Source organism: Vombatus ursinus, unplaced genomic scaffold, assembly GCF_900497805.2.
Source record: "Vombatus ursinus unplaced genomic scaffold, bare-nosed wombat genome assembly UNPS02010461.1, whole genome shotgun sequence".
NCBI lineage: Eukaryota > Metazoa > Chordata > Mammalia > Diprotodontia > Vombatidae > Vombatus > Vombatus ursinus.
Genome location: NW_020950239.1, coordinates 406814 through 432260, shown reverse-complemented (window position 1 = coordinate 432260; position 25447 = coordinate 406814). Strand labels below are relative to the sequence as shown.

The 25447-nt window shown below is 40.3% G+C and overlaps 1 protein-coding gene across 1 annotated transcript in view; it reads left to right on the top strand.

The window, feature by feature from the left end:
* Positions 1-848: 848 nt before the first annotated feature.
* Positions 849-25447, top strand: part of ANKRD50 (ankyrin repeat domain 50) — a 65411-nt gene continuing 40812 nt past the window's right edge. Inside the window, exon 1 of the mRNA XM_027854526.1 lies at positions 849-1420. Within this exon, the coding sequence (XP_027710327.1) occupies positions 945-1420 (476 nt within the window). The 5' untranslated portion in view covers positions 849-944. The remainder of the gene's footprint in view (positions 1421-25447) is intronic.

Genomic DNA, 25447 nt, shown 5'->3' with positions numbered 1-25447 from the left:
GGGGCCCGGCGCGGCGGCGCGCGCGGGGGCGGGGCCGGGCTCGCGCTCCGGGGTGGCCGGAGGCTGGCAGTTGGAGGCCGGGCGGCGGCGGCGGCGGCGGGACTAGGGCGAGCCGAACCGGGCCGGGGACGCGGGCAGAGGCATGGTGGCGGCGGCGGCGAGGAGGCCGCGGTGTCCGGGCGTGCGCCGACTGAGGTGACCGGGGCGGAGGAGGTCTCCCTCCCGCTCCCCCCGCGAGCCCGCTGGGGCCGGCGCCCGTCCCTCCCCCTCGCCTCCTCCGGCCGGAGCCGCCGGCGGCGGGGCAGGAGCCAGGCGGGCCCCCCCCCCCGCCGGGGCCGGCTCTTTGTGGCGCTCCCGAGCCCCCCGGCCCCGACGCGCCCGTCTGCGTCTTTGTCGTGTCGCAGCCTGGGCTGGAGCATGTGAGCCCCCGGCCACCCCCGCGCTGCGCCCCTGCCCCGACCTGTCGGCCGCCATGGGGGGCCCGCCCCGAGCCGCCCGGTGAAATTGTCATTCGTGCGCCCCGAAGCGCCGGGCGCCGGCTCCCTGCGTGCGCGGCCCGGAGGCTCTCGGGGTGCGCCTGAAGAGCGGGGTCCGTCCGCGCGAGCCGCTCCGGATGCATTGTCTGGCTGATCCTGCACTTGCAGCATCCACCATTTCTGTAAACTCCAGATGCAGCCATGCAGCTCCGCATGAAAAGTGTCGCGGAGCTCGTCATCGGATCGACCGTTAAGCCAGCCCGCGGTCCGCCGGCCGAGACAAAGGACGGAAATAAAACGAGCCATCTGCGGGAGCAGCGCTCTGGCTCGCTGGCTGTGTGAGAGCCGCCGAGCCGGGGCCCCGCTCGGAGCTTCCTTCGCGGGGCGCGTGACCTAGAGGGGGGCTGCACCCTCCGGCCTTGGCAGATGTGAAGGAGGGGCCGGTCCGCTGTGAGCGGAGCCTGCACCATGGCCCAGACCAGCCTGCTGCAGGGCAAGCAGTTTTACTGCAGGGAGTGGGTCTTCCACAAGCTCCAGCATTGCCTCCAGGAGAAAACTAACTGCTGTAACAGCGCTGGCAGCCACCCGTCCCTCGCGAACCCTGGGAATAATGCGAGTGCTGGCTCCGGGAAGGGAGCAGCCTGGGGTGTGCTGTTGGTAGGAGGGCCGGGCAGCGGGAAGACGGCCCTCTGCACCGAGCTGTTGTGGCCAAGTTCACCTGCGGGTTTGCAGAGGGGTTTGCATCGGCAAGCCCTCGCCTTCCATTTCTGCAAAGCCCAGGACTCGGACACGCTGTGCGTTGGGGGATTTGTTCGAGGTCTGGTGGCCCAGATCTGCCACAGTGGGCTGATCCAGGGGTATGAGGACAAGCTGAGGGATCCGGCGGTGCAGAGCTTCTTGCAGCCTGGGGAGTGTGAGAGGAACCCCGCCGAAGCTTTTAAGAGGTAATGATGTTGGACGCGTTTTCGGGCTTTCACTCACAAAGCACACATGTGCCTTAGATAATAAAAGAAGCTAATGTGATTATTAACTGTATTTTAGTCGGTACCTGTTCTTTTGAAAAGTCAGCAAAATGATGAATGAAACTTAACCATTCAGCTCTTACTTGCCAAAACAGCATATTGATGACAGAGTGCACATCGGGTTACATTTTAGCTGTAGTTTGTAGTGGATTTAACATAAGATCGCGGAGCCAAACAGAAACTTAAGGAAGAAGATTGTTTGAATTTATAATTTTTCCTGAGAACTTTTGGTTAGGAAGGGGAGTGTTCTGCCATGGAGAAGAAAGTAGCTAGACTGAAATGGATTTTTCTGGGAGAGTGCATTTATTGTTTGTTTTAACTATTATCCTTTTAAGGAATTGATTTCTCTTTAATGAGGATGTTGACTCCTGAGGATCTCAAGGAGGTTATGTGGTATTTGTGTATTTGGGGTTCTTCCTCGTTGCTTAAATAGTAAAGTAACACATTTTAAGTGTCTGCTTATTTTACTTCGTCGTCGAGTTGGCCTAAGTGAAGAAGAACTTGGGATTGCCTTGTAGGCAGCCAAGATAATTTTCGATCTGACTGTAGTTTGGCCCCAAATAATGAGAGTTTAAATTGTACTTTGCCAAATCAAGTTGGTCAAACAAGTAATTTTCTTTTCAGGTGTCTGAAAGCAACTTCAGATATTAAATATTTATAGCAAAAGGAAAAAAAAACCCGCCTTAAAATTCTGTAAAAGTCTACTCTACCCCTTTTTACTTAACTAAGAGTAGGAAGTTCCTCTTTTGGTTGGTTTGACTTGAGACTGGTTTTATTGGCATGCATTGTTAATTAATTCAGCAAGCATTTATTACTTACTCACTTATTATGTGGTAGCCGCTATGATAAGTGCTGGAGATACAAAGACAAAACCTCCCAAACCCAGTGCTTGCCTTCAAGGAGCTTACTTTCTGTACATACACATAGTTAGGATAGGAACTGAGTTTTCACTGACAAAGGAAACTTCCTGGGTAAGGAAAGTCCTGGAGTCTTGGAGTTGCTTAGAGCAGTGGTGTCAAACAGATGGAAATGCACTAAACTGTCCATAAGGATCCCTGCAGGCCGCCTGGTGACCTAATTTTAAAATCTACTTTTATCTCTGCTGGACTGTATTTTTATTTATTTTGTTAAACATTTCCCAAGACCATATTAATCTGATTTGGGCCACACTGGGGAGCGTTGAGGGTGGCAACTTGGACACTTTTCTTTTGGCTTGGAGGACTGAGCGATCGTGCAGTTTGCCCAGGATCACATAGGTCACCAGGTTGAGCTGCCCTAAGGCCAGCTCTCTCTGTCCACTATTCCACACTGCTTTACAGAAACCTAAGCACCAATTGTAAGCAGAGTAGATAAATGGAGTGGCAGAGTGGCAGCATGGTGTCAGCGTAGCCTTCCTGTAAAAGAGCTAGCACCTGATTTTGTGAAGTCTTCCTCTCTTGAAGAAAGACAGGGATTCCATGAGGTAGGAGGGAATGAATGAATGAACAGACATTTTTAAGTGCTTCTCTAACGTCATTTCCACTGATAAAATCCTCTCAGTTACTGATGTTGAGCCATTTGACTGTCGAGGACTTTGGTGGCCACATCTTTTTTTTTTGGATCTCCGGTAGCTGTGGCTGCAGCCCCTCAGGGACAGTGCCAGGCCGAATCTCCCCAGGGGCTGCTCCCCAGGAGGGTGGCTGATGGCTCTGGGCTGGTTTCACTGCTGTCCCCATCAGGGTCAGAGGGGACACGGTGGTGGTGACAGTCTGACTCGCCTGGCACATGCTGCCTCCTGTCTCCCCTGAGGGCCATGCAGCTTCTGCTCAGCTGGCCTTGCCCTGTGAGTGGCAGTTGGTGAAGATGGCTGACCCATTCTTCACAGGAGTTATTTACCCAGATGGCTGTGAAAGCTGGCCTGGAAGCAGGGCTGGGGGCCTGGGTTCTGCCCCTCCCAGGGCTCTTGTTGGTAGCAGCCTTTGCCGGTGGTGATGAGGCAGGTGAGCCATTTCTACCCTCGATGGCTGGGTTGGAAGCAGGACTCCTGGTTTGGGGCATAGCTATTTGTCCAGGGCTTTTGTGTTCGGGGTCCGGGGCTACCTCCATCAGGGTTGATGGCAGCCACGGTGGTGGGGGTGTGTGAGAAAGGGGAGGGTATTCCCGGCATGGGGTATGGGGGGGTGGCCTTTGCAAGGCTGTGATAATGAGACTCTGAATACAGTACACAGGCAGCAGAAGATAGGGCATCAGGAAGAAGATTAGGTAGTAAGGAGCTTAGAAAGATTGGCTTAGGTTGGATTGTAAAGGGCGGCTTTAAATGTCAGATGGGATTTTTTATTTTATCTGGAGGAAGCACCTGGACAATTGGTAGCCACTGGAGCTTCTTGAGCAGGAGAGTGACCTGGTCAGACTCGAGCTTTAGGAATGCAGTTTGGCAGCTGTGTGGAGAATGGATTAAAGAGAGAAGAGACTGGAGGCGGTAGGCCAGGGGAGGTGATGAGGCTCTGGACTAGGTGTCTTGTCTTGTGAATAGAGAACAGGTGATAGATCAAGATGTCCTGAGCATGTTTAACGTATAGTACGTAAATACTTGCTTATTAACTAGAATTGATAAGACTTAAAAACTGAATGTGACTGAGCTTTGGGAACCTGGTTGACTGGAAAGAAGGTGGCACCTTCAGCAGAAACAGATCAGAAGAAGATAGCGTTTGGGGTCCAAGATGAGATCTCTTTGTACATTTGTTGCATTTGAATCGCCTCCAGAAATCGTGGCAGAAATCAAAGGATGGTTGGTGATGTGGTACTGGAGTTCAGAAGAGAGGCTGGGCTGTAGAGATCTGGGAGCTGACAAAAGTTGAAACCATGACAGAGCAGAGAAGAGGGCCTGGGACAGTTCTGAGTGTATCTGCCCCCACGGGCTGGTGGTGAATGATGATTCTGCAAAGGGACCAGCAAGGCAGGTAGGAGGAAAAGTCCTCCAAGGGAGGGAAGAATGTGCACCAGGTGGGAGCTCAGCAGTGTGAGGTACTGAAGAGAAGTCTGGAAGCAGGGGGAAAAGGCCCTGGGATTTGGCAACTAAGCTCATTGGTCATTTTGGAGAGCAGCGAGGTCAGAAGCCATATTACAAGTGAATGAGAGAAGAAACGGCCTGGAGTGGAGCCAGCTTTTTCTAATTTAGCTGGAAGAGGGGAGAGAACCCTATAGGATAATATCTTGAGGGGATGGTAGAATCAAGTGAAGGTTTTTTAAGGATAAGGGCCTGTCTGCACATATTTGTCACTGGTAGGGAAAGAGCCATAGGTGAGCTAAGACGGAAAATCAGAGAGCAAGAGGGATGTTATAAATAAACTATTGGTTCTTTGGTGACATGTGCTGCTGGGCAGAGTGGTTCTCAGCGGTTCCTCATGTGTTGTCCTCGAAGTCAGCGTCTAATAATAATACTAATGGTAATTAAAACAACAATAGGCATTTATAACAATGCTGTTCTAAGGTCTGCAAAGTGCTTTACAAATACTGCATTTGATCCTTACGAAAGTCCTGTGGGCTGAGTTCCATTTTATTTCCCCCCTTAATTTTTTTTTTAGATTAAGAAACCAGGCTTATGAACACACAATTAGTAAACATAGGATGCAGGATTTCAAAGCCAGCTCTGTACTCCAAATCCAGCATTTTTCCTACTATACCAAGAAGATTAAGATTTTGAAAAAGCCTGTGTGAACTTTTTCTTATTATTGCTTTGCATTTTTGTTATAAGTACATAAGCCATAGGAGGAAATAACTTCATATATATATGCATATACATATATGTGTGTGTGTGTAAAACCTTTGAAGCTATGTTATACATATTGTAAGGGAGAGGAGAACATGTAAGGAAAGTGTAGGGAGCAGTGTTCTGATAGTTCATGGGTCAGAAGTACCCCCAGATAAGAAAGAAATGGGACAGGCATTCTGGAGGGGTTTGGAAAAGGGGCTAGGCTAGTTTATGACAGAGTTACCTTGGAAGTGGTAGAGAACTAGTGTTCTGGAATGAAAAGTTGATAGGGTGGTATTCTGAGATGACTAGAGTTTATTAGGATTTAGCCGAAGTTGGGTTATGGGTCATTCATTGGGATAGGATTAAGGGTGTGTGTGTGTGTGTTTGTGTGTGTGTGTGTGTGTCTGTGAGAGAGAGAGACAGAGAGAGACACACATACACACAGAGACAGACACTGAGGGACACAGAGGAAGAGGGGAGAGAAAGACACACTTCAGTTGTTTCTCTAAGTCCAAGTGTATGTCAGTACATAATAGAGGCAGCCTGGTGGTAGTGTAGTGGAAAGAGTGCGGGGCTGAGACTGGAGTCAGGAAGACCTGCTGATCTCAGACACATCTTAGCTGTAAGTCCTTAACCTCCCAGTCATTGGTAAAACTTAACCTCACAGGGTTGTTATGAAGTTCACGTTAGATAACACATGTAAAGTACTCCATAAACCTTAAGGCAACTTTATAAATATTAGCTATTATAGAAATCAATTTAATATGATACTGTGGCCCTAAATTTGCAAGATTTAAAACCTGTTAGCTTTAGGCTTTTCATCTGTAAAGTGCAGTACAATAAAAATCAGGGTAGAATTGCTGCCATTATTGGCTGAGAGCTGCACTCAGGGTTAAAGTTGTAATCTGGTTCTAAAAGTAGTGAAGAAAATCCATAAAGGAAAGATTAAGCCAGAAATTGAGTTCAATTTTGATTTAAAAAATGCAGTTTGAATAAGATGTTGACATGGCCAACTGTTCCCTGTTCAATATTCTCTAAAATTAAAGTTTAATTTTTCAAGTGACTCATTTTTTGTGAACTAATTTTGACTTTTCCTTTGTTTTTGAACTTTCTCTGAAGCTACTGGTCTGTTGAAGTAACTAAATTGGAATGTGGCCTGGCATGTAGGAAGCACTTAAATGTTATTGACTGATTGAATCTATAGACAATCTAGAAAAACATAGGGAACTTAGAGTAATTATACAAATATTCAGCTCCTTTGACTTATGTTTTCTTAGTGTTGATTTCTTAGGTTTTAAAGCATCTATAACATCATTGTACAGATATTTTGATCATTAATGTCTGGTTGATTATAGCTTCAAAAATCATTTCTTGATGTTGCCATTCAGAGGTTCTATTTTTGTATTTTTTTCCCTATATGATTTGCAGTTGTAAGCCATTCTCAGAAAATAAGGTGAGCATTATTTATTGTGTGTGAAACTATCATTTCTGCTTCCTGGTTGACAGACGGAGCTAATCACTTCATAGTATCTTCACTTTTCCAGTCCGAGAAAGCCTAGTCTGTTCCTGGACAATTTTGGTGTTCTACCTGACGAGGACCCTACTATTAATGAATCTTGGGATCAACCTAAAACCCCACCTTAGTTTCTCATTTGATCAAATGAAAATTAAAATAGGACATGAGTTAAATGGATTCTATTTCCTCATAAGTGTGTGCTACAAAGAGTTTAACTGGTTATGTTTATATAATTTAATGTCACCTTGCATCTGTTTTCCCATTTTAGGCTTTGGTTTGTGGTTTCATTTGTGTTGGTATTCCTTCTACCATTTTTCTTGCAAAACGTTAATAGTTTTCTCTCCTCCAAGTATATAAATTTTATTCAGATCATAGAGCTAGAAGTGAGCAGGACCTTGACGATCATCCATTCCAGACCCTAAGATTTTATGTATGAGGAAACTAAGGACCCCAGAAGTGGCAAGACTTACTCAAGGTCACACAGGTCAAGTGTCATAGCTCGCATCCAATCCTACTGCTGCGGTCGCCAGATCCAGTGGTGTTTCCACTGTACCACACCTGAAAGCAGCCGAACAGTGTAAATTAAAAGTGACATTGAAACTCAGATCTGTGCATCCAGGATCAAATAGAAACTTCTCTCTTTGCTGTTCAAAGCCCTTTACCCCCTGTCTACCTTCCCAGCCTTATTTTACATTACACCCTTTTTCATAGTCTGTAGTCCAGCTGTACTTCTTTACTCTTTCTTACACAAGATATAAGGTAATCATAGTCTTTGGCCCAGTAAGTCCACTGTTAAGTATATACTTTTAAAGTGTTATCAGCAAGATAAAAAGACACCTGATTAGGTTAACTTTTTTTGGTGGTCATGGTGGAGGGGTTTGCAGCAAAAAGTTTGTTTTGTGGTATAACTTTTTATATTCAGTTTTTTACCTCTCAGGAAGTGGGAAGCATGTGTCATCGTTAGTACTCTGGAATCCTGGTTGGTTTTAATGCTGATAATGATAGTGTTCCATCATATTTATATACCACAACTTGTTCAGCTAGTCCTTAATTTGGGGCACTCCCTCAGATTCCCAACCTTTGCCATCTCAGGAAGACCTACATCCTTAAAGTTTGTTTTGCTTAGGACTAACCCATACCTTAATCTGCCCTCCTAATACACACCTTCCTTTTTCCCTCTTGAGTGAAGTGTATGTCTGTCCCCAGCTGTGTATGTGTATGCCTGTGTATGTGTGTTCTTTCTTTTGACCAGTTTAGATGAGAGGGAGGTCCAAGTGCCAGCCTCTTCCCCAGCCCCCTCCTCCTTGATTGTATAGGTATCAATTTGTGAACCCTGATTTTGAGAGAATTTCCCCTTAACCTTCTTCCTCCCCTACTCAGTGTATTTCTGGTCTCACCACCCCTTTCTGTGTTTAAGATCAAGACATAACAGAAACACTCCAAGGCCTCCCGCATCTAATTGGATGCCCTCTGTGAACGCTGACATGGTAGGGTTCAGGGGGGACATAGATATCATATTTGTACAAAAGCAGTTGATCCTTGTTTGGTCTTTTATTATTGTTCATTATTGTTTATCTTTTTATATTTCCCTTTACTCTTGTGTTTGAACCTCAAAGTTTCTCTGTGGCTCTGGTCTTTTCATCAGAATGTTTGAAAGTTGTCTATGTCATTAAAGGTTAATTTTTTTTCCCTTGCAGGATTATTCTCAAAAGAATATGTCCTTTGCCTCTGAAATATCATATTCAAAGTTCTTTGCTCCTATGTAATGGTGGCTGCTAAATCATGTTTGATCATGACTGTAACTCCTCACTACTTGGAATTCTTTCTTTCTGTCTATTTGCAGTATTTTTTCTTTGACCTGAAAGCTCTGGAGTTTTGGCTGTGGTGTTCTTTGGCGTTTTCATTTTGGGTTTCTTTCAGGAGGTTATTGGTAGATTCTTTCTTTTTCCACATTGCTCCAGGTTCTAAGAGATCTGGGCATTTGCTTTAAGATATCTTGAAATATGATGTCTTTTTTTTTTTGTTGTTGTTACAGTGTTTGGATAGTCCAGTGATTCTTATACTTTTTTTTCTCCTTGATCAGTTTTCCAGGTCAGTTTTTTCATTCATTCATTCATTCATTCATTTATTGCTATGAGATACTTTACATGGTCTTCATTTTTTCCACTCTTTTGACTTTATTTTCATATTTCATGTTGCTGAGAGAATCATTGGCTTCTATTTGGTTCATTCTGATTATCAGGGAGTTTGTGGCTTGGGCAAAGTTTTGTACCTTTGGTGACAAGCTGTCAGTTCCCTTTCTAATTTTTTTTTTGGGGGGGGGAGGAGGGTGTTATTTTAAGATAATTTTTTACTGATATTTGTTTCTTACATCTCCAGAGTATCCTATGTATCCCTCTCCTTCCCTTTCCCCCTCCTAGAGAGTCATCTCATATGACATGGTATGTTTTGGAGAGGAAAAAAGAAGAAAAAAAAGCACAACCTTTCAGTATATTGAGAAAGTCTGGCATGTGTAATATGTAATATGTAATACTTGTGGACCATTCATCTCCATGAAGGGGTAGGTTGGGGGTGTCTTCTCATATCTCTTCATTTGAATCCTATTTGATTTTTATAATTTTGTTACGTTTACCTTTGATTTTTTTTGATGTCATTCTTTCCATTTACATTGTTGTAGTCACTGTGTATATTGTTTTCTTGTCTCTGCAGACTTCAGTCTGCATCAGTTCATATAGATCTTTCCAGGCTTCTATGTATTCATTACACACATAATTTTTTACGGCGTAGAATAGTCCATTACATTCATGTACCACAATTTATTTAGCCATTTCCCAGTTGATGAGTATCTACTTTGTTTCCAATTTTTGCTCTCACAAAAAGTACTTCTATACATATTTTGGTTTATTTGGGTACATCTTTCATATCAGTGGCTTCCTTGGGGTATAAGCCCAGTAATGAATGGAGTCTCAAGTTCATAGGGTATGGACATTTGTCACTTTATTTGCATAATTCCAAATTGCCTTCCAAAATAGTGTACCATTTCACAGTTTCACTAACAATGTATTAATGTGCCTGTCTTTTCACTGTTCCTCCTCTATTCCCTATTCCATTGACTCTTTCCCTTTTTTTTCATTTTCACCAATTTGCAGAGAGTGAAGTGAAACCTCTAGGTTCTTTTGATTTGCATTTCTCTTCTTATTAGTGATTTGAAGCTTTTTTTTTTAATGTGGTTGTGAATACTTTGAAGTTCTTCTTTTGAGAACTATTTGTTCATAGCCTTTGACCATGAATTGCTGATAGTCTTTCATATGTGTGTGTATGTATATATGTATGTATATGTACATGTGTATAGATATATGTGTGTGTATGTGTTTGTGTGTGTGTATGTTTTATATCTTGGATGCAAACTCTTACCAGAGAAATTTGATATAAAGCTTTTTTTTCCCGTTCGACCATTTATCTTCTTATCCCAGATGTATTAATGTTGTCTATGCAGAGTTTTTCAGTTTCAATTTCCTTTTTCTTCTGTAAACAAGGTATTATGTTCCTTCAATAACTTAAATCTTTTTTTAAGGTGACCCAGTTCACCCTGCCTGGATTTTTTTCTTTTTTTTTACTCCTGATCCTTTCTTCGCATTTAATATTCCATCTTCCTTTCCTTAGTCAGTGTGACCGGACCATGGAGTACAATAGTATTTAATAAGACTGAAATATGGGGCAGGTCGGGATGGATTTTGTAGGTGTGTGTATTGAGGCGAATGAGTATTTGTGTTGGCTGTATTGTGCTTGAGATGCGTCCTGGCCTCTGGTTTGAAATGTCTAGTCAACATTGGTGATGTGGGATGAGAGCTTTGGAGAGAAACAAGACTTTATATGTATATGAGTCATCGGTGTAGATGATACTTGAAATCATGAGAGCTTATAAGTCTCTGAGTGAGGGAGTGTAGACAGAAGAAAAAATGGGGTCCAGGACAGAGCTTTGAGGTACACACACCCCCACAGTTAGGATTTGGGACAAGGGTCCCAATAGTTTAGAAGGAGCCCGAGGAGTGGTGAGACAGGGGAATTAGGATTCTCAGTATCACAAAAACCCAGAGTAGGGGAGTCAACAGTGAAATATGCTTTTGAGAGATCACAGCAGATCAGGAATGAGAAAAGGCTATGAGATTTGTCAGTTAAGATAATTGATAATTTTAGAGAGAATTTTCAGTGAAGTGATCTGATGTGTTAGTGGTGAAAGGAACCATGTTTAGAGGATTACTGGGGAGTATCTAAGTGTTAAGAAATCTATTTTCTACTTTTTTCTCTAATATTGGTTCTTGTTTTCATTTATTACCTTGTAGTGTGGTTATTTGGACATAGACGGAGACAAGGTTCCACTATTCACTGTTTCTTTGGAAAGGAACAGATTTAAGTATAGATCTTAACACATTTTTCTTTATTTTACATGGAGATAATGCTACCTACTTAAAGTAATTTTATGTAATAATGGGAGAATTTCTTGATCTTAATGTTTAAGAAGGGAAACATTAGGCCACTAAGGCCCACTTTTCTATTCAGACCAGACTCGATATGGTGATAGTTATTAATTTGTTAACCTTCTTATTGACTTTAAACATGAATCAATATGGTTTAATCCAGCTCATTTGTAGTGGCCATAGATCTGTATCCTCTGGAACTTTCCTTCCCCACCAAAACAAAACAAAACATCAAGGAAGCTAAAAATAGAATGAATCTGGAAAATGTATTACTAGCTTGCCCTTACTTGTGATTTCATTTAAAGGCAACTTTCCTCCTTGCATTAGCTATATTATGCACAAACTATACATATGATTTCTTTCTACAATTGTCTTTTACTTGAAAATTTTTATAATCAAAATTACTTTTTGTTGCTACTGATTAGAATCTTCAGTTACTTAACTGTTCCTACTTCATTTAGCTAGTTAGCTTATTTCTGGCTACAAAAGCTTTGCTTTCCACCCTACTGTATCTGATGATTATCTCCATTGCTGCTCTAATCAGGACCCTGGAGTCTATTATCCTCCTGACCTTTCACTAGTTTAGTTTTTTTCATAGTTATAGTCTTAGAGTTGTAAGGACCTTAGAGATTATGTCGTCCAGCCTCCTCATTTTACAGTTGTTTGGTCTTTCCGTCTTTTTACTTTGCTAGCTACTCTTCCTACCTCCAACTTTATGCACCATGGGAAATTCAATAATAGCTAATAATACTAACAGTAACTAGCATTTACATAGCACCTACTATGTGCCATGCACATTATAAATATCTCATTTGATCCTCATAATCACCCTGGGAGGTAGGTGCTATTATTATCCCTATTTTACAGTTGAGGAAACTGAAGCAAACAGAGGTTAAGTGATTTGTCCAAGTTGACTCTGGACCCAGCACTCTGCACTGTGGTGCCACCTATGATGTAATACCTTTACCCTTGTGCTGTCTTTCGTAGGAAGGTGAGACATAGCTGAGTAGCACAAAGGAAAAGTACTGTAAGAGTGCTGGGTGAGGGAGAGATTATTTCTGCTAAAGTATTTTTTTCTTTACTTCTCTGAACGTGCTGTGATTGCCTTTCAGTTTCATCTAGTGCTTGTCTGGAGGTTGGCTCTGTTCGGACTACAGAGAACTGTCCCTTTCCTCAAGGAACATATGTTTTAGTGAGGAAGATGAGACATGTAATACTTAATAATTAACTCTGTTACAAGACAGTGTAAAAGTAAGTGGCATATAGGTAATATTTGTTTAAATCGCTGTAGAATTTTGAGGAAGCAGAGAAGTTGCTGAATGCCTAGAGGTGGTAGCATAGTCTAGGTCAACTGTTTCTTGAATGAATGAATGAATGAATGGATATGTGGATGGATGGATGGATAGATGAAAAAAAATATTAAGCACGTCCCATGTTCCAGACATTGTACTGTAAGCACTGGGAATATAAAAATGAAAACTGAGACAGCCACTGCCCTTTTAGAGCTTACATTTTAGTGAGGGAACACAACACCCATTATTGTACTGTATTGTGGCCTGGACAGGGAGTTTTCTTGTAGGGAGTCATAAGGATGGCAAATGAGTCAATAGCAAAATAATTTGATGCACCTTTTCCAGAAGAAACGATACTGTTGTTAACATAAACTCTTTGAAAGCAGGGACTTTTGTCTTTTTCTTTATATCTTTATCATGTAGCATAGCGAGGGCGTATGGTAAGCACTTAAAAAATAACTCTGGACTGATTGACTCTCAATCTTTGTTAGATGATTGATAGGGCTTAACTTGCATGGATAACTACATGCCTTTCAATTCTGATTCCACATTCTATTTATGAGACCATTCAGCTCTACTAGGATCTGAAGTTTATCCAAACAAACTTGAGCTTATTTTAAAATAGAAAATCTGTTTTTGTTTTTTTTTTTGTGGTGGTGTCCCTTTGCTCTTTTAAAATATTTTAATAATGCTTCCTGTGTTTTTAAAGTATTTAATAATACTTCCTGTGCTAGTACAAGAAATGAAGTCATATGTTCATGTCACTTGTTTTTGCCATTGTTTTGAGATTACCAGGGCAGAAATATAGGACGATTTCATTTGGAAGGCCATATGATGTCAGAAGGCCATCTCCTCTGTTAGATAGCTGTCTTTTAGTGGTAAGTGCTAAGTACTCCAGTGAATGTGATCTTATTGGCTTGGGAATTTCCTTCCGTAGCGCAAGTCACTATCTGTCTTTTGGGGCTCTTGTCATTTTCTCCCAAAAAATTTGGCACAAGGGGGTCTACCCAATGTGTTAGAGGCATTCCTCGATTTCTCTTGACATCTTAAGAGTACCAGGTCACTCTAGCTGTCCACCTGTCATCCTTCCATCTTACCTTGTGACCAGGCCTTCTTCTTTTCCTGTTACAAAATTCTTTAATAGCATCTTTACTCCTGTCCTTCAGTCTTCCTTGTATGGTCATATGTTGCAGCCAGATCATACCCTTCATGTGCCTCTTCATAGCACTTGATGTGATGCTTATCTTTAGCTTTTAAAAGGCAATTCTGTTCCACATTTTGTTGCAATATAGCAACACCAATAAGGAGAGAAAGAAACAATCATTTATTAAGCCCTTACAATGTGCCAGCACTGTGCTAGGCACTTCACAAGTATTTTCTCATTTGATTTCACTTGCTTCACACAACAGTCCTGGGAGGTAGCTGTTATTATTATGTCCATTTTGCAGTTGAGGAAACTGAAGCAGATAGAGATTTGTGACCTGCTCAGGGTCATCTAGCTAGTTAATGAAAACAGTAAAATGTTGTTATTGGAAAGTTGGGTCTCTGCTTTCAGGGGAAGCTTGGGGTCAGTAGTAGAGCTTTGTAATTTCCTGAGAGCAGGCCATTCCACCCTACTTATTTTCACCTATGAGCCTAGCTTATCTATCCATACTATGTCCCAAATATACATGCTATAGGAAGGCTATGTAGGATGTCCTTTTAAATTTACGTTGAAATCTGGGCAATAGGCATTCTTCATCCATCTCGGTCTTTCCTCTGCAGATTCATGAACCAAACTCCTTTGGTTATATGTTGATTATAGATCTCTTCCTGAAAGCTGTACATCTTGAGTGAGCACAGTATCCTCCCTAAATAGGAATATCTAGAGTCCCTCACGATCCACAGGTGATTCCTCCTCAACTTGAACTGAACTGGCTCTCCTCTATCATCACAGTGGCAAATACCCCTGGAGAAGAGTATGCAATTCCTGGTTTTACACCTCCTCTGATGTTTATTAGCAGAGACTCATTTGCCAGGGTTATTTCTGTTATTACATTTTCCAAAGAGTCCAGAAATTATCTTGATGTGTGGATGGGAGACAATACTTTGTTTTTAGAGAGGGGAAAAGATATGGTGTTCAATTAAAACTATTTTATAAAACTCGTTCATGAAATCTTACAAAGAAAAATGATGAAGAGTTGTAAACCTCACCCGGAGAGAAGGGGTGGAGGATAAAACTAATTTAAAGAAAACTTTGTAAAACTTCAAATTGAGCTATAGTCATGTCAAGAACATTCAAAGATGGAAGTGGATCAACATAAACAGAAGAAAATGGAAAAGATTTAGATAAAGCATTTTAGCAAACTCTTTTCCCTATCAGAGATAGGGATCACCTATCAACCTTGGACCTTAAACCCTCAGGTGCTTCTAGAGCAGATAGAAATGTCACAAAGGAGAACCGGACAGAAACAGCTGCCAGCGAACCATGCTGGAGGCGATAAAGTTGTGAGGCCATAGCGGGACCAGGCTACTAAACATGGGAAAGAAATCAGACCCTAGTAATAGAAAAGAAAGGGGGTGGGGGCAGTGAAAGAACATCAGTAACTACCAACCTATATGTCTATTCTCCCACCTATACCAAATCACGAAAGTTACCTGTACGTTAGTCAAGGGCGTTGTCAGTGAAGGTATTTGTGGGGATCAAGGAAGCTTTTATAAACGGTATTTAACAGTGGATCACGATATCTTTACCATCCCATAATTTAACTGAAAGTTGTAAAGGATATAAAATCTCCTTGCCCTTATTGTTTGTTGATTGTGAAAAACCATTTGATTTGGTAGAACAAAATGCTTCCGTATAGTCTCTTGTAAAGTAAGTCATCAGACTTTTAAATATATATTTCATGGAATATCATCTTACATACAAGGAAAATTTATTAGTCATTTCTTTCCTTTTTAATATTTTCTTTTTTTTCTTTTTCTTTTTTTTATTTTTAACATGTGTTTTTAAAACTTTGGGTGACAAATTTTCTCCCTCCCTCCCCACCCACCCTCATTGAAAAGGCAAGCATCGTGATACAGGTTATAGATGTGTAGTCATGCAAAATACTTCCATAGTAGTCATGTTGTGAAAAACCGAGTATATTTCCCTTCATCCTATCCTACCCCCCCATTTATTCTATTGTCTCTTTTGACCCTGTCCCTCCTCAGAAGTGTTTGCTTTTGATTATCCCCTCCCCCAATCTGCCCTCCCCTCTATCAACCCCCTGCTCTCTTGTCCCTTTCCCCCCTTATTTTCCTGTTGGGTAAGATAGATTTCCATACCCCATTGTGTGTGTTATTCCTTCCTTAAGCCAAATCCCATGAGAATAAAATTCACTCATTCCCTCTCACCTTCCCCCATTTCCCGTCCACTGTACAAGCTTTTTCTTGTCTGTTTCATGTAAGATAATTTACTCCATTCTACTTCTCCCTTTCTCCTTCTCCCAGTATAATTCTCTCTCACCCCTTAATTTTATTTTCCAGATATCACCCCTTCATCTTCAACTCACCCTGTTGCCTCTATTTATCTATCTGTCTATCTATCTATCTATCTATCTATCTATCTATCTATCTATCTATCTGTCTGTCTATCTATACATACATACATACATATATATAATTTTTTTCCCTCCCACTACACTAATACTGACAAAGGACTCATGAGTTACAAATATCATCTTTCCCTGCAGGAATGTAAGCAGTTCAGCCTTAATGAGTCTCTTATGATTTCTCTTTCCTGTTTACCTCTTCATGTTTCACTTGAGTCTTGTATTTGAAAGCCAAATTTTCTATTCAGCTCTGGTCTTTTCCTCAGGAATGCTTGAAAGCCCCCTATTTTGTTGAATGACCATTTTTTACCCTGAAGGATTATACTCAGTTTTGCTGGGTAGGTGATTCTTGGTTGTAGTCCTATCTCCTTTGCCCTCTGGAATATCATACTCCATGCCCTCCAGTCTCTTAATGTAGAAGCTGCTAAATCTTGTGTTATCTGGATTGTGTTTCCACAATACTTGAATTGTTTCCTTCTAGCTGCTTGCAATATTTTCTCCTTGACCTGGGAATTCTGGAATTTGGCTACAATATTCCTAAGAGTTTTCCTTTGGGGATCTCTTTCAGGAGGTGATCGGTGGATTCTTTCGATTTCTATTTTGCCCTCTGGTTCTAAAATATCAGGGCAATTTTCCTCGATAATTTATTGAAAGATGATGTCTAGGCTCTTTTTTTGACCATGGCTTTCAGATAGTCCAATAATTTTTAAATTCTCTCTCCTAGATCTATTTTCCAGGTCAGTTGTTTTTCCAATGAGATATTTCACATTCTCTTCTATTTTTTCATTCTTTTGGATTAGTGTTACAATACCTTGATTTCTCAAGTTGTCATTAGCTTCCAATTGCTCCATTCTAATTTTTAAGGAAGTATTTTCTTCAGTAAGCTTTTGGACTTCTTTTTCCATTTGGCCAATTTTGCTTTTTAGGGCGTTCTTCTCCTCATTGACTTTTTGGACCTCTTTTGCCATTTGGGTTAGGCTATTTTTTAAGGTGTTATTTTCTTCAGTATTTTTTTGTGCCTCCTTTAGCATCACTCTCAGCTTTTCCTCTACTTCTCTTACTTGCTTCTCAAAATTCTTTTTGAGCTCTTTCATGGCCTGGAACCAATTCATGTTTTTCTTGGAGGCTTTGGATGTAGGAGCTTTGGCTTCGTCGTCTTCCTCTGGTTGTGTGTTTTGATCTTCTTTGTCATCAAAGTAAGATAATAGAGGCCGACTCCTTTTGCGCTGCTTGCTCATGATCCTGGCCAATTACTTGAGTTATAAATTCTTTGTTAAGGTAGGGGTCAGTTTCCAGTGTGGAGAATGTAGTGTCCCAGGCTTCAGGGGTTTTGTGCAGCTGTTTTCAGAGATACTTCTAGGGACCTGTAAGTTTTCAGTTCTTCCAAGGTGCTATGATCAAGGGCGAGGTGTTTACTCCTTTCCTAGCCTGTGCTCTGGTCTATGAGTGACCACAAGCACTCTTTTCTGTCTTGGAACTGTGAAGAGGATTCTGTCTCCACCTCCACTACAAGCTCCACCAGGCCAGCACTCCTCCTCGCCCCAGGACTGCCACCCAGAACTGTGACCCAGATCCAAGCACAGGCAAAGCAAGAGAATCCTGCACCAGCAGAGAGAGCCCTGCAATCCCCCTCTTATCAGGCACTCGATTCCCCCTCAGTCTGTGGGCAGGGAGCTCAGGAGGCAGCCGCCACCCCAAGGAATGGGGCTGGGATCCTGTGCTCCTCTCTCACCACCGCAGTCACAGACTTTTCCCACTGACCTTCTAAGTTGTATTTGGCATTCATGGGTTGAGAAGTCTGGAAACCACCACAGCTGCCCATGATTCAGTCCTCTGAGGCCTGCTCCAGGTTCGCTGTGGCCTGTGTGCCCACGCCAAATTGCACTCCTCTCCCAGCCCGGTATGATATACCTTTCCTGATCAACTATTCAGGCTGTCTTTGGTTGGAAATTTGTTTCACTTTGTCTTTTTGTGGGCTCTGCTGCTGTAGAATTTGTTTAGAGTCATTTTTTAATAGGTATTTGGAGGGGTTTGCGGGAGAGCTCAAGCAAGTCACTGCTTTTACTCTGTCATCTTGGCTCCACCGCCCCCAGTTATTTCTTTCAAGAAAGATACTTAAACCTATGCATGTGTGTGTGTGTAGATGTTTAAATGCTTTTAAAATTTAATATTAAATATTAAAAATTAAATTAAAATTAAATAAAATATTAAATGTTTAGAGATGATAGGTATTATGGTATATGACTTGTCATTTATTATTTCCCTTTTTTTAACCTGAATGGTGTGTTTTAAGTCTATAAATGCAACTGATTAAATTTTCCCCTATTTCATGTATTTTCATGAAATCAAAAGTTAGCTTTTATTTTGTGGAAATTCTTACTTTATACCATTAGTTCTTAGAATTTTATTTATTAATTTTTTATTAGTAGGATATTTAACAGCTATATTTATTATGTGCTTGCACATTTGCTTTAATCAGCAAGCTTTTTATATCTGTACATATGTACATATATTCACAAATGTCTGTGTGCAGACCACTTTGTGGAGTAACAGGCTTTTTGTGATTCCCCAGAGGTTCTTCTTTTTCCTCAGTATTACTCTGTGTGTGTATGTACACACACACACACACACACACACACACACACACATATACACATATAATATGTATGTAAAGGAAGAGAATGGATTACTTTTGGTTATATGGAATTGCAAAGCCATTGCGCAAACAAAATCATTAAAGCCAGGATAAGAAGGCATAAAGAGCTGCTCTTAGGAGCCAGAAAAACCTGGGTTCAAGTTCCATCCCAACACAAACTGGCTGTATGGTCCTGGGAATGACAATTAACCTCTCAGGGCCCAGAATGCTTTCTAACAATATATAAAAGGCAGAAAGTACAGGTTGGCATCAGCATTAGTAGAGCAAGTCGCTTGCCTAGAGCTGAGTACACTGATGAAATCACAGGTCTGGTTTAAAAAAAAAAATCTACTTCTTTGTATATATGTTATTTTCCCTTATTAGATTTCAGAATCCTTGAGGGCAAAGTGTTGTTGCCTTTCTATCTCCAGTACATTGCCTGGCAGGTAATTGGTGTTTAATAAGTGCTTCTTGAATTGTGTTGAACTGAGTTGAATGTTGAAATATTTCCGGACCTAGACCTAAAAGCCGTGTAGAGACATGGTGTAGAGGAAGGAACACCAGAACTAGTCAGGAAAGACTGGGATCAAATCCTGCCTCTATGGTTACCAGCTTTGTGGCTGTGGACAAGGCACATCACTTCATTCCCCATTTTCTTATTGTAATATGGTAAGAATGGTATTTGTAGTGTCTGTTCCACAGGGTTTTATGAGGTCCAAATGACATAATGTATATGTAATGTGTTTTTGCTGACCTTACAGTACCATTTAAATGCAAAATACTAATACTTCACTCTTCATTTTTTTTGTTTTTGATTTTGCATTTTTTTAAAAATGTACGTAGTGTGACAGATGTTGATTTTGACATTTCAAAGTCTTTTTTTTTTTTTTGATCTATACGTTTGTCAGTATTTTAAAACGAGTTGACAGACTTCTAATCCAAAAAAGATCCTATCAGGCTAGGATTTTGGGTTGGATCTGATAAGTTGAAATTTAATAGAGGTAAATATGCTTGGGTCAAAAGAAATCAAGGTCACAAATAGAAGAAGGGGAGGTGCGGGTAGGCAGCAATTTTTCTGAAAAGATTTGCTAATTTTAGTGAATTACAAGTGCAGTGTGAGTAAACCTTGTGATAGTTCAATCCAAAAGTCCATGTGATCCTGGGATGTCTTGAGAGGCATAGTGAACATACTGAATGGGGAAGGGCGAGGCTCCCTGGACTCTGCCCTATCACACCACATCTGGAATATTTGGCTTGGTTTTAAGAGCTGCATTTTAGGAAGGAAATTTTCAGACAAAGGAGTACCCAAAGAGGGCAACCAAATAGTGATAAGGACCCCAAGATTGTTGGTGACTGTGGGAAGGAATTGAAAATATTTTGTCTTTAGAAGATTGGTATTATTCATTGATTTACAGTGAGAAGGGAGACCTTAGAATTCATCTAGACCAACCCCCTTATATGTTTTTAAAAAATCTTTAAGCTCATTTATATCTAGTTAAAAGGAAGCTTTGTTTAGACTTGAACTGGCAAGCAGAATTTCAAGTGTCACTCCTTGGAGGGACCACTTTTTAACAGGTCAGCCTTAGGCAGTCACTGGGGCAGTGTTATTTGAGAATCAGAGGAGGGACGGAGGAAGGCCTTTCTCTTCCATCAATCCCTTTTTCCCACTGAACCTTGAAATTCTGTATGTATGGAGTGATACCTTTAGATTAAGCTTGCTTCTTTCTCTGGGGTCCTGGGAGGATAAATATTTACAACTCAATTACACTGAAGTTTGATTACCTAATAATAGTGCTTTTTTTTAGAGGGTAGTAGATGTGGGGATAGGTTGAAGAAGAAGAAATAGGGCTCCCTGAAATGGAGGACGTGAATTATAGATCTGGAGCTGGAAGAGATCATCTAGCATAGCTCCCTCATTTTAGAGACCCACTGTGGTTAAATATAATGCCCAAAGTCATCAGGGAGGTATGTAAGAAGTAGAGCCAGGATTTGAACCCAGAATTCAGTACTTCCCAAGGCACACACTGCCACTCCTATCAAGGAAAGGAGGGCTGACTTGGTTAGTCCACAAGGCCTTGCCTCAATCTTAATGCCAGTTAGAATCATTGAACTTTTCCCAGCTGGGTTAAGTAGGTTATATTTGGTTGAAGACTGACATTTCTGGCTATTTCCTGTATTTTATATTTTTAATGAAGAGGTCATTTCTCTTCAGAATTTTTTGTGTATTCTTTGCTTCTCTACTTTTCACACCTCAAAACCCTAAACAAATTAAAAAATATGAACCACGTTTTTATTTTCCTTAAGTCATGCTTGTTTGGGCGTTTTAGTTATGATTAAAAGATTGACAGGTAAAATCCATTCAGTTATCAATTCTTCAATATCAAGTCCAACTTGGTATTGGAAAGTGCCAACTCTTTAGAATTAACTTTATGACAAAGTTTTTAAAAAATCATTAATTTTGTTATTAAAATTGACAAAGACTGGAGAAAATGTAGGTTCCTAAAGCCAAGCTAAATCATCTAGGCCTGGAAAATTGTAGGTAGAATAGAATATAAATAAATCAGTTGCTCAAATATCAAAACACAGAACTTAATTGAACACTGTTAAGTGAGCAGATAGTTCTTGCCAACAAGACTTATGAACTCTTGATGACTCAGGGGAACAATGGTTAACCAAAATACTATAGTGAAACACATGGGAACAATCTTCACATATCCAATAGGGTATAACTACCATGTCTTAGAAGATCATCAGCAGATCCTTTGTGGACCACCTTGGTGATTATTAGTGAACTGGACCCAGGGACTAAAATGACAAACTCTTTAAAGTAGCCAAAAATAGATAATGTGGTGAAGTTTCAGAAAATACAATCGGTTAATTTTCCAAATCCTGGACTGAGGCAGGTCTGAAAACAATTTGCTTTTCTATAGTCCTAGCAAATAAAAGTTTCAGTTATTTGTGTTTGGAAAAACAATAAAAATTTTGTCAAATTTTGCCACTTGTATGAAGAATTATTCTAACTAGTCTTGCTATTTATTTTTGCTCTTCACTCATCTAATTTAACCAGATTGCTCTAATAATATTGTTTAAAAATGGACACCAAGTCTTCTGTGCATTTTTTTTTCATTTTAATATTAACACATTAAGTGTGTTTAAAAGGATGAAATTGGTTCCTGGTCTTTTGCATTGGAAGGAACACTAGATTTGGAGTTAGCGGCCTTGGCTTCAAGTTTGTCTTTGCTCCTCCATGGACAAGTTATTTCACTTTCCAAGTTTCATTTGCAAAATGAAGGGGTAGGATTAGAATCATTTTCAGATTCTTTACCCCTCTGAATCTATAATCCTTAGACAGAACTGAATAGCACATTTGAAATAACACATTGACTTTCAAAAACAAAGATTAGTTATGCTCCCAAGCTGACATTAAGGAAACTTACTTTGAAAAAACAAGCTATTTCATGTGTCGTGATCAACCTGTTAATAACATTTTCCAGACATATTTCACTATCAGTGTAGTTTTTGTCTTAGATGAGTAGAGAGAAATTTTAAGCATGATTTTGAGTCAGGAGGAGTTGAAAATATTGATTTGACAGTGTTGGAAGGTGGGAAATTTGTCAAATCCTTTGGTTTCAAATATGTGGGGATCTATAATTTTGACTTGTTTCATTTTTTTCCGCTTTCTTTTTTCAGTGACCCAGTTTCCTGCTCCAGTCACCCTCCCAAATATTTCCTTTGGTGGGGAAAGAGTGTGTGAAGAACATCGCTACCTATTTCTAATTGCGTTAGTTAGAATTCAGTGCAGTCAATCTTTGACTTAGGAGCCCGTGGTTTGAGCAGTATTGCTTTGATCACTGTCCCTGTGTGGTGAAGTACTGTGGCTGACTCGTTCTGGATCGAGTCTGGGAAAGATGAAAAATTAGAGCAGTTTGAAAGAGTTGTGAACTGTTCCAGCTGGCTTTGAACACTGTCTAATTAGATTTTCAAAAGTTCATAAGATCATAAATTTAGAGCTGAGAGTGACTTAAGGGATCGCCTGGTCCAACCTTCTCATTTTCCAAATGAGGAACCTGAGGCACATAGAGGTTAAGTGATTTGGCACTCAGTTAATAAATGGTACAGTGCTTCAGGGAGCACACCTAGCAACCTCTTAATGCTGCTTTAGTTTCTGTATTGTGTGGGAAAAGTGGCAAACTAGGTAACCCCAGAGATAATGTTCAGTGTCTGGTTCATGGTTAAAATTCTGAATGAAAGGGTTTTTTGTTAGTCAAGCCAGCAGTACATGCTGACAACTAACCTGAAGAAGCTTACTTTAGTTAGTTTATGATTACACTAGTTTGCAATAAACTTATTTTTTCATGAGTTAGAATTTAAAATTATTGCTTCTGACTTGATACATGAACTTTTAATTCAATTTTATTAGTCTCTTTAAATATATATAAATTAAATGTGAAGATAAAATATATGAAAATACTTTGAGAAGTTAAAACATAAAATTAAAATGCAAAATTATGATTACTGATGTTGAGTTGTCTTTATTCTATGAGTAACACGCCACGATTTAGATTGAAAAGTGGAAGAAAGAGTTTGGCTGCTACTGTCTAGAATTACTAGAGGGTGGGGAATTTTTGACTAACAAGCTAATCTGGGGAGATTTTCAGAACCATCTTAATAGTTTCTAACCAGAACAAAAATTTGCATACTATTGTAAGTCTTATGGCACTTTAAAAGGAAAATTGACTTCCTAAGCAAGAGGTATTAAGTAAACTTATTATGTTTAAAAAAAAAAAAACAGTGGATGGCTTTCATTTTAAAATTACTCTAATAGGCTTGCAGCTGCCTTTCTGCCTGCTAACTAAAGGGCCAGCTGCACTGGAAGGATATTGGCAGTGTTCTTATATTTAAGAGGCTTTTGAACAAAAGGGAAAGAGGGAGGTGTATTTCTATGGGATTCAGGCCCATGCTTTAAACAAATATAATAAGAAACATTAGGGTGAAATATACAGTTGCTTTAAAAAAAATTAACAAAGAAAATGAAAGTAAGATACTTTTGCATACAGACTTATGAAATAAGACACTGCTGAATGCTACTCTGATTTTGTTCATGGTGATAATAACTTTTGTCTAATCTTTACCAGGGATATATTTTTAACACTTGCATAAGTATATCTAGAAACAAAATATTTTAGAATGTGCATATACGAAGCATATCAACGTTCTCAAATATCACCTTTTATGATATTTCATCCTTTTATTTTTACAAATGATTCTTAATATACAAAAAAGAGAATGTATCTTAGTATTTGAGGACGGGAGTTTCAAACCTGGAAGTGCTGATGAAAGTTAGGATTTTGAGAACTAGACAGTATTTTCCCAATATATAGCAAGTGGTGTGCTTCTCTGTCCCTAATAGCATCAATCAGCCAGTCAACAAGCATTTATTATAGAATTACTAAACAGTAGGCATTTGCAGTGAGTGGGGGGGGTGGTACTTATATCTCATCTGTATTAGATGTCAATAGAATGATACCTTTATGTGTGTGAAACACCTCTCTGTGTATCTCATCCTCCATAATTTCTGCTCCTTATCTTCCCTTACTCCACATACATAATTAATTGCAGATCTTAGCATTATTATCTCCACAGCCTCTCTCAGATCTCTCACCTCTCACGTAGCGACCCCAGTTCTGGGCCTCATCACCTCTCTGACTCTTGCTGTAGCCTCCTATTTGGTCTCCCTGCCTCAAGTCTCTTCCCACTCCCAATCCATCCTCCACACAGTTGCCAGCTACGTCTCCCTCCTGCTCAATAAATTTCATTGGCTTCCCATCTTGACTTTTAAGGGCCTTTACAGCCTAGCCTCTGCCTACGTTTCATCGGCTTCCCATCTTGACTTTTAAGGGCCTTTACAGCCTAGCCTCTGCCTACGTTTCCAGGCTTAATCTAGATGATCCCCCTTTACACACTGTACACTATTCAAACTAGCCTTCCTGTTGTTCCTCCTACACAACTGTCCATCTCTCTTCTCTTTGTCTTTGCACAGATTGTCCCCCACGTTTGGAATGCACTCATTCCTCACTTCAATCTTGTAGAATCCTTTGTTTTTGCAAGGCAGCTCCAGCAGCCCACCTTGTACAGGATGAGTTTCAGTTTCCCCATCTGTTAGTGGGAGTTTCCCCCTTCCAGTTACCTTATAATTATTTTATATATATTTTGTGCCTACTTTTGTAAACGCATTGGATTGTTTCATTTTTGTCTTTGTACGCTCCGTGGGCATTTGCAGTGCTTGACATATTATAAAAAATGCTTTCTGGTTAATAAAGTCTTGAGTACAGTCCTATGTTCAGGAACAAAATCCCTTTGGAGGAATTTAGAAGTGTAGAGGAAACCCAGAGTTGTCCAATGTTTCCTGACTTGTGGGTGTTTAGTTTTAAGAATTATATTACACTCTGTAAAGGTAATTTATGAATTTAGGGATTTACTTATTGCCCTCTGTTGTCTTTGTTTGGCGAGTGTTGCTAATTTGTAGGGAAATCAACAAAAACCTGTCATTTTTATCCTGAGTATTCTCTGTTGTAGGCTTTTACTTTCTGATTTACAATTTACACTTTAACTATTATATGTGATTCACATATTTAGTACCTCAACATAAAATACTTGGAAATTACCTTATTTATAGCCCATTAAATTCATTCTTCTTTTCTTCCCCACATTTTATATTCGCAC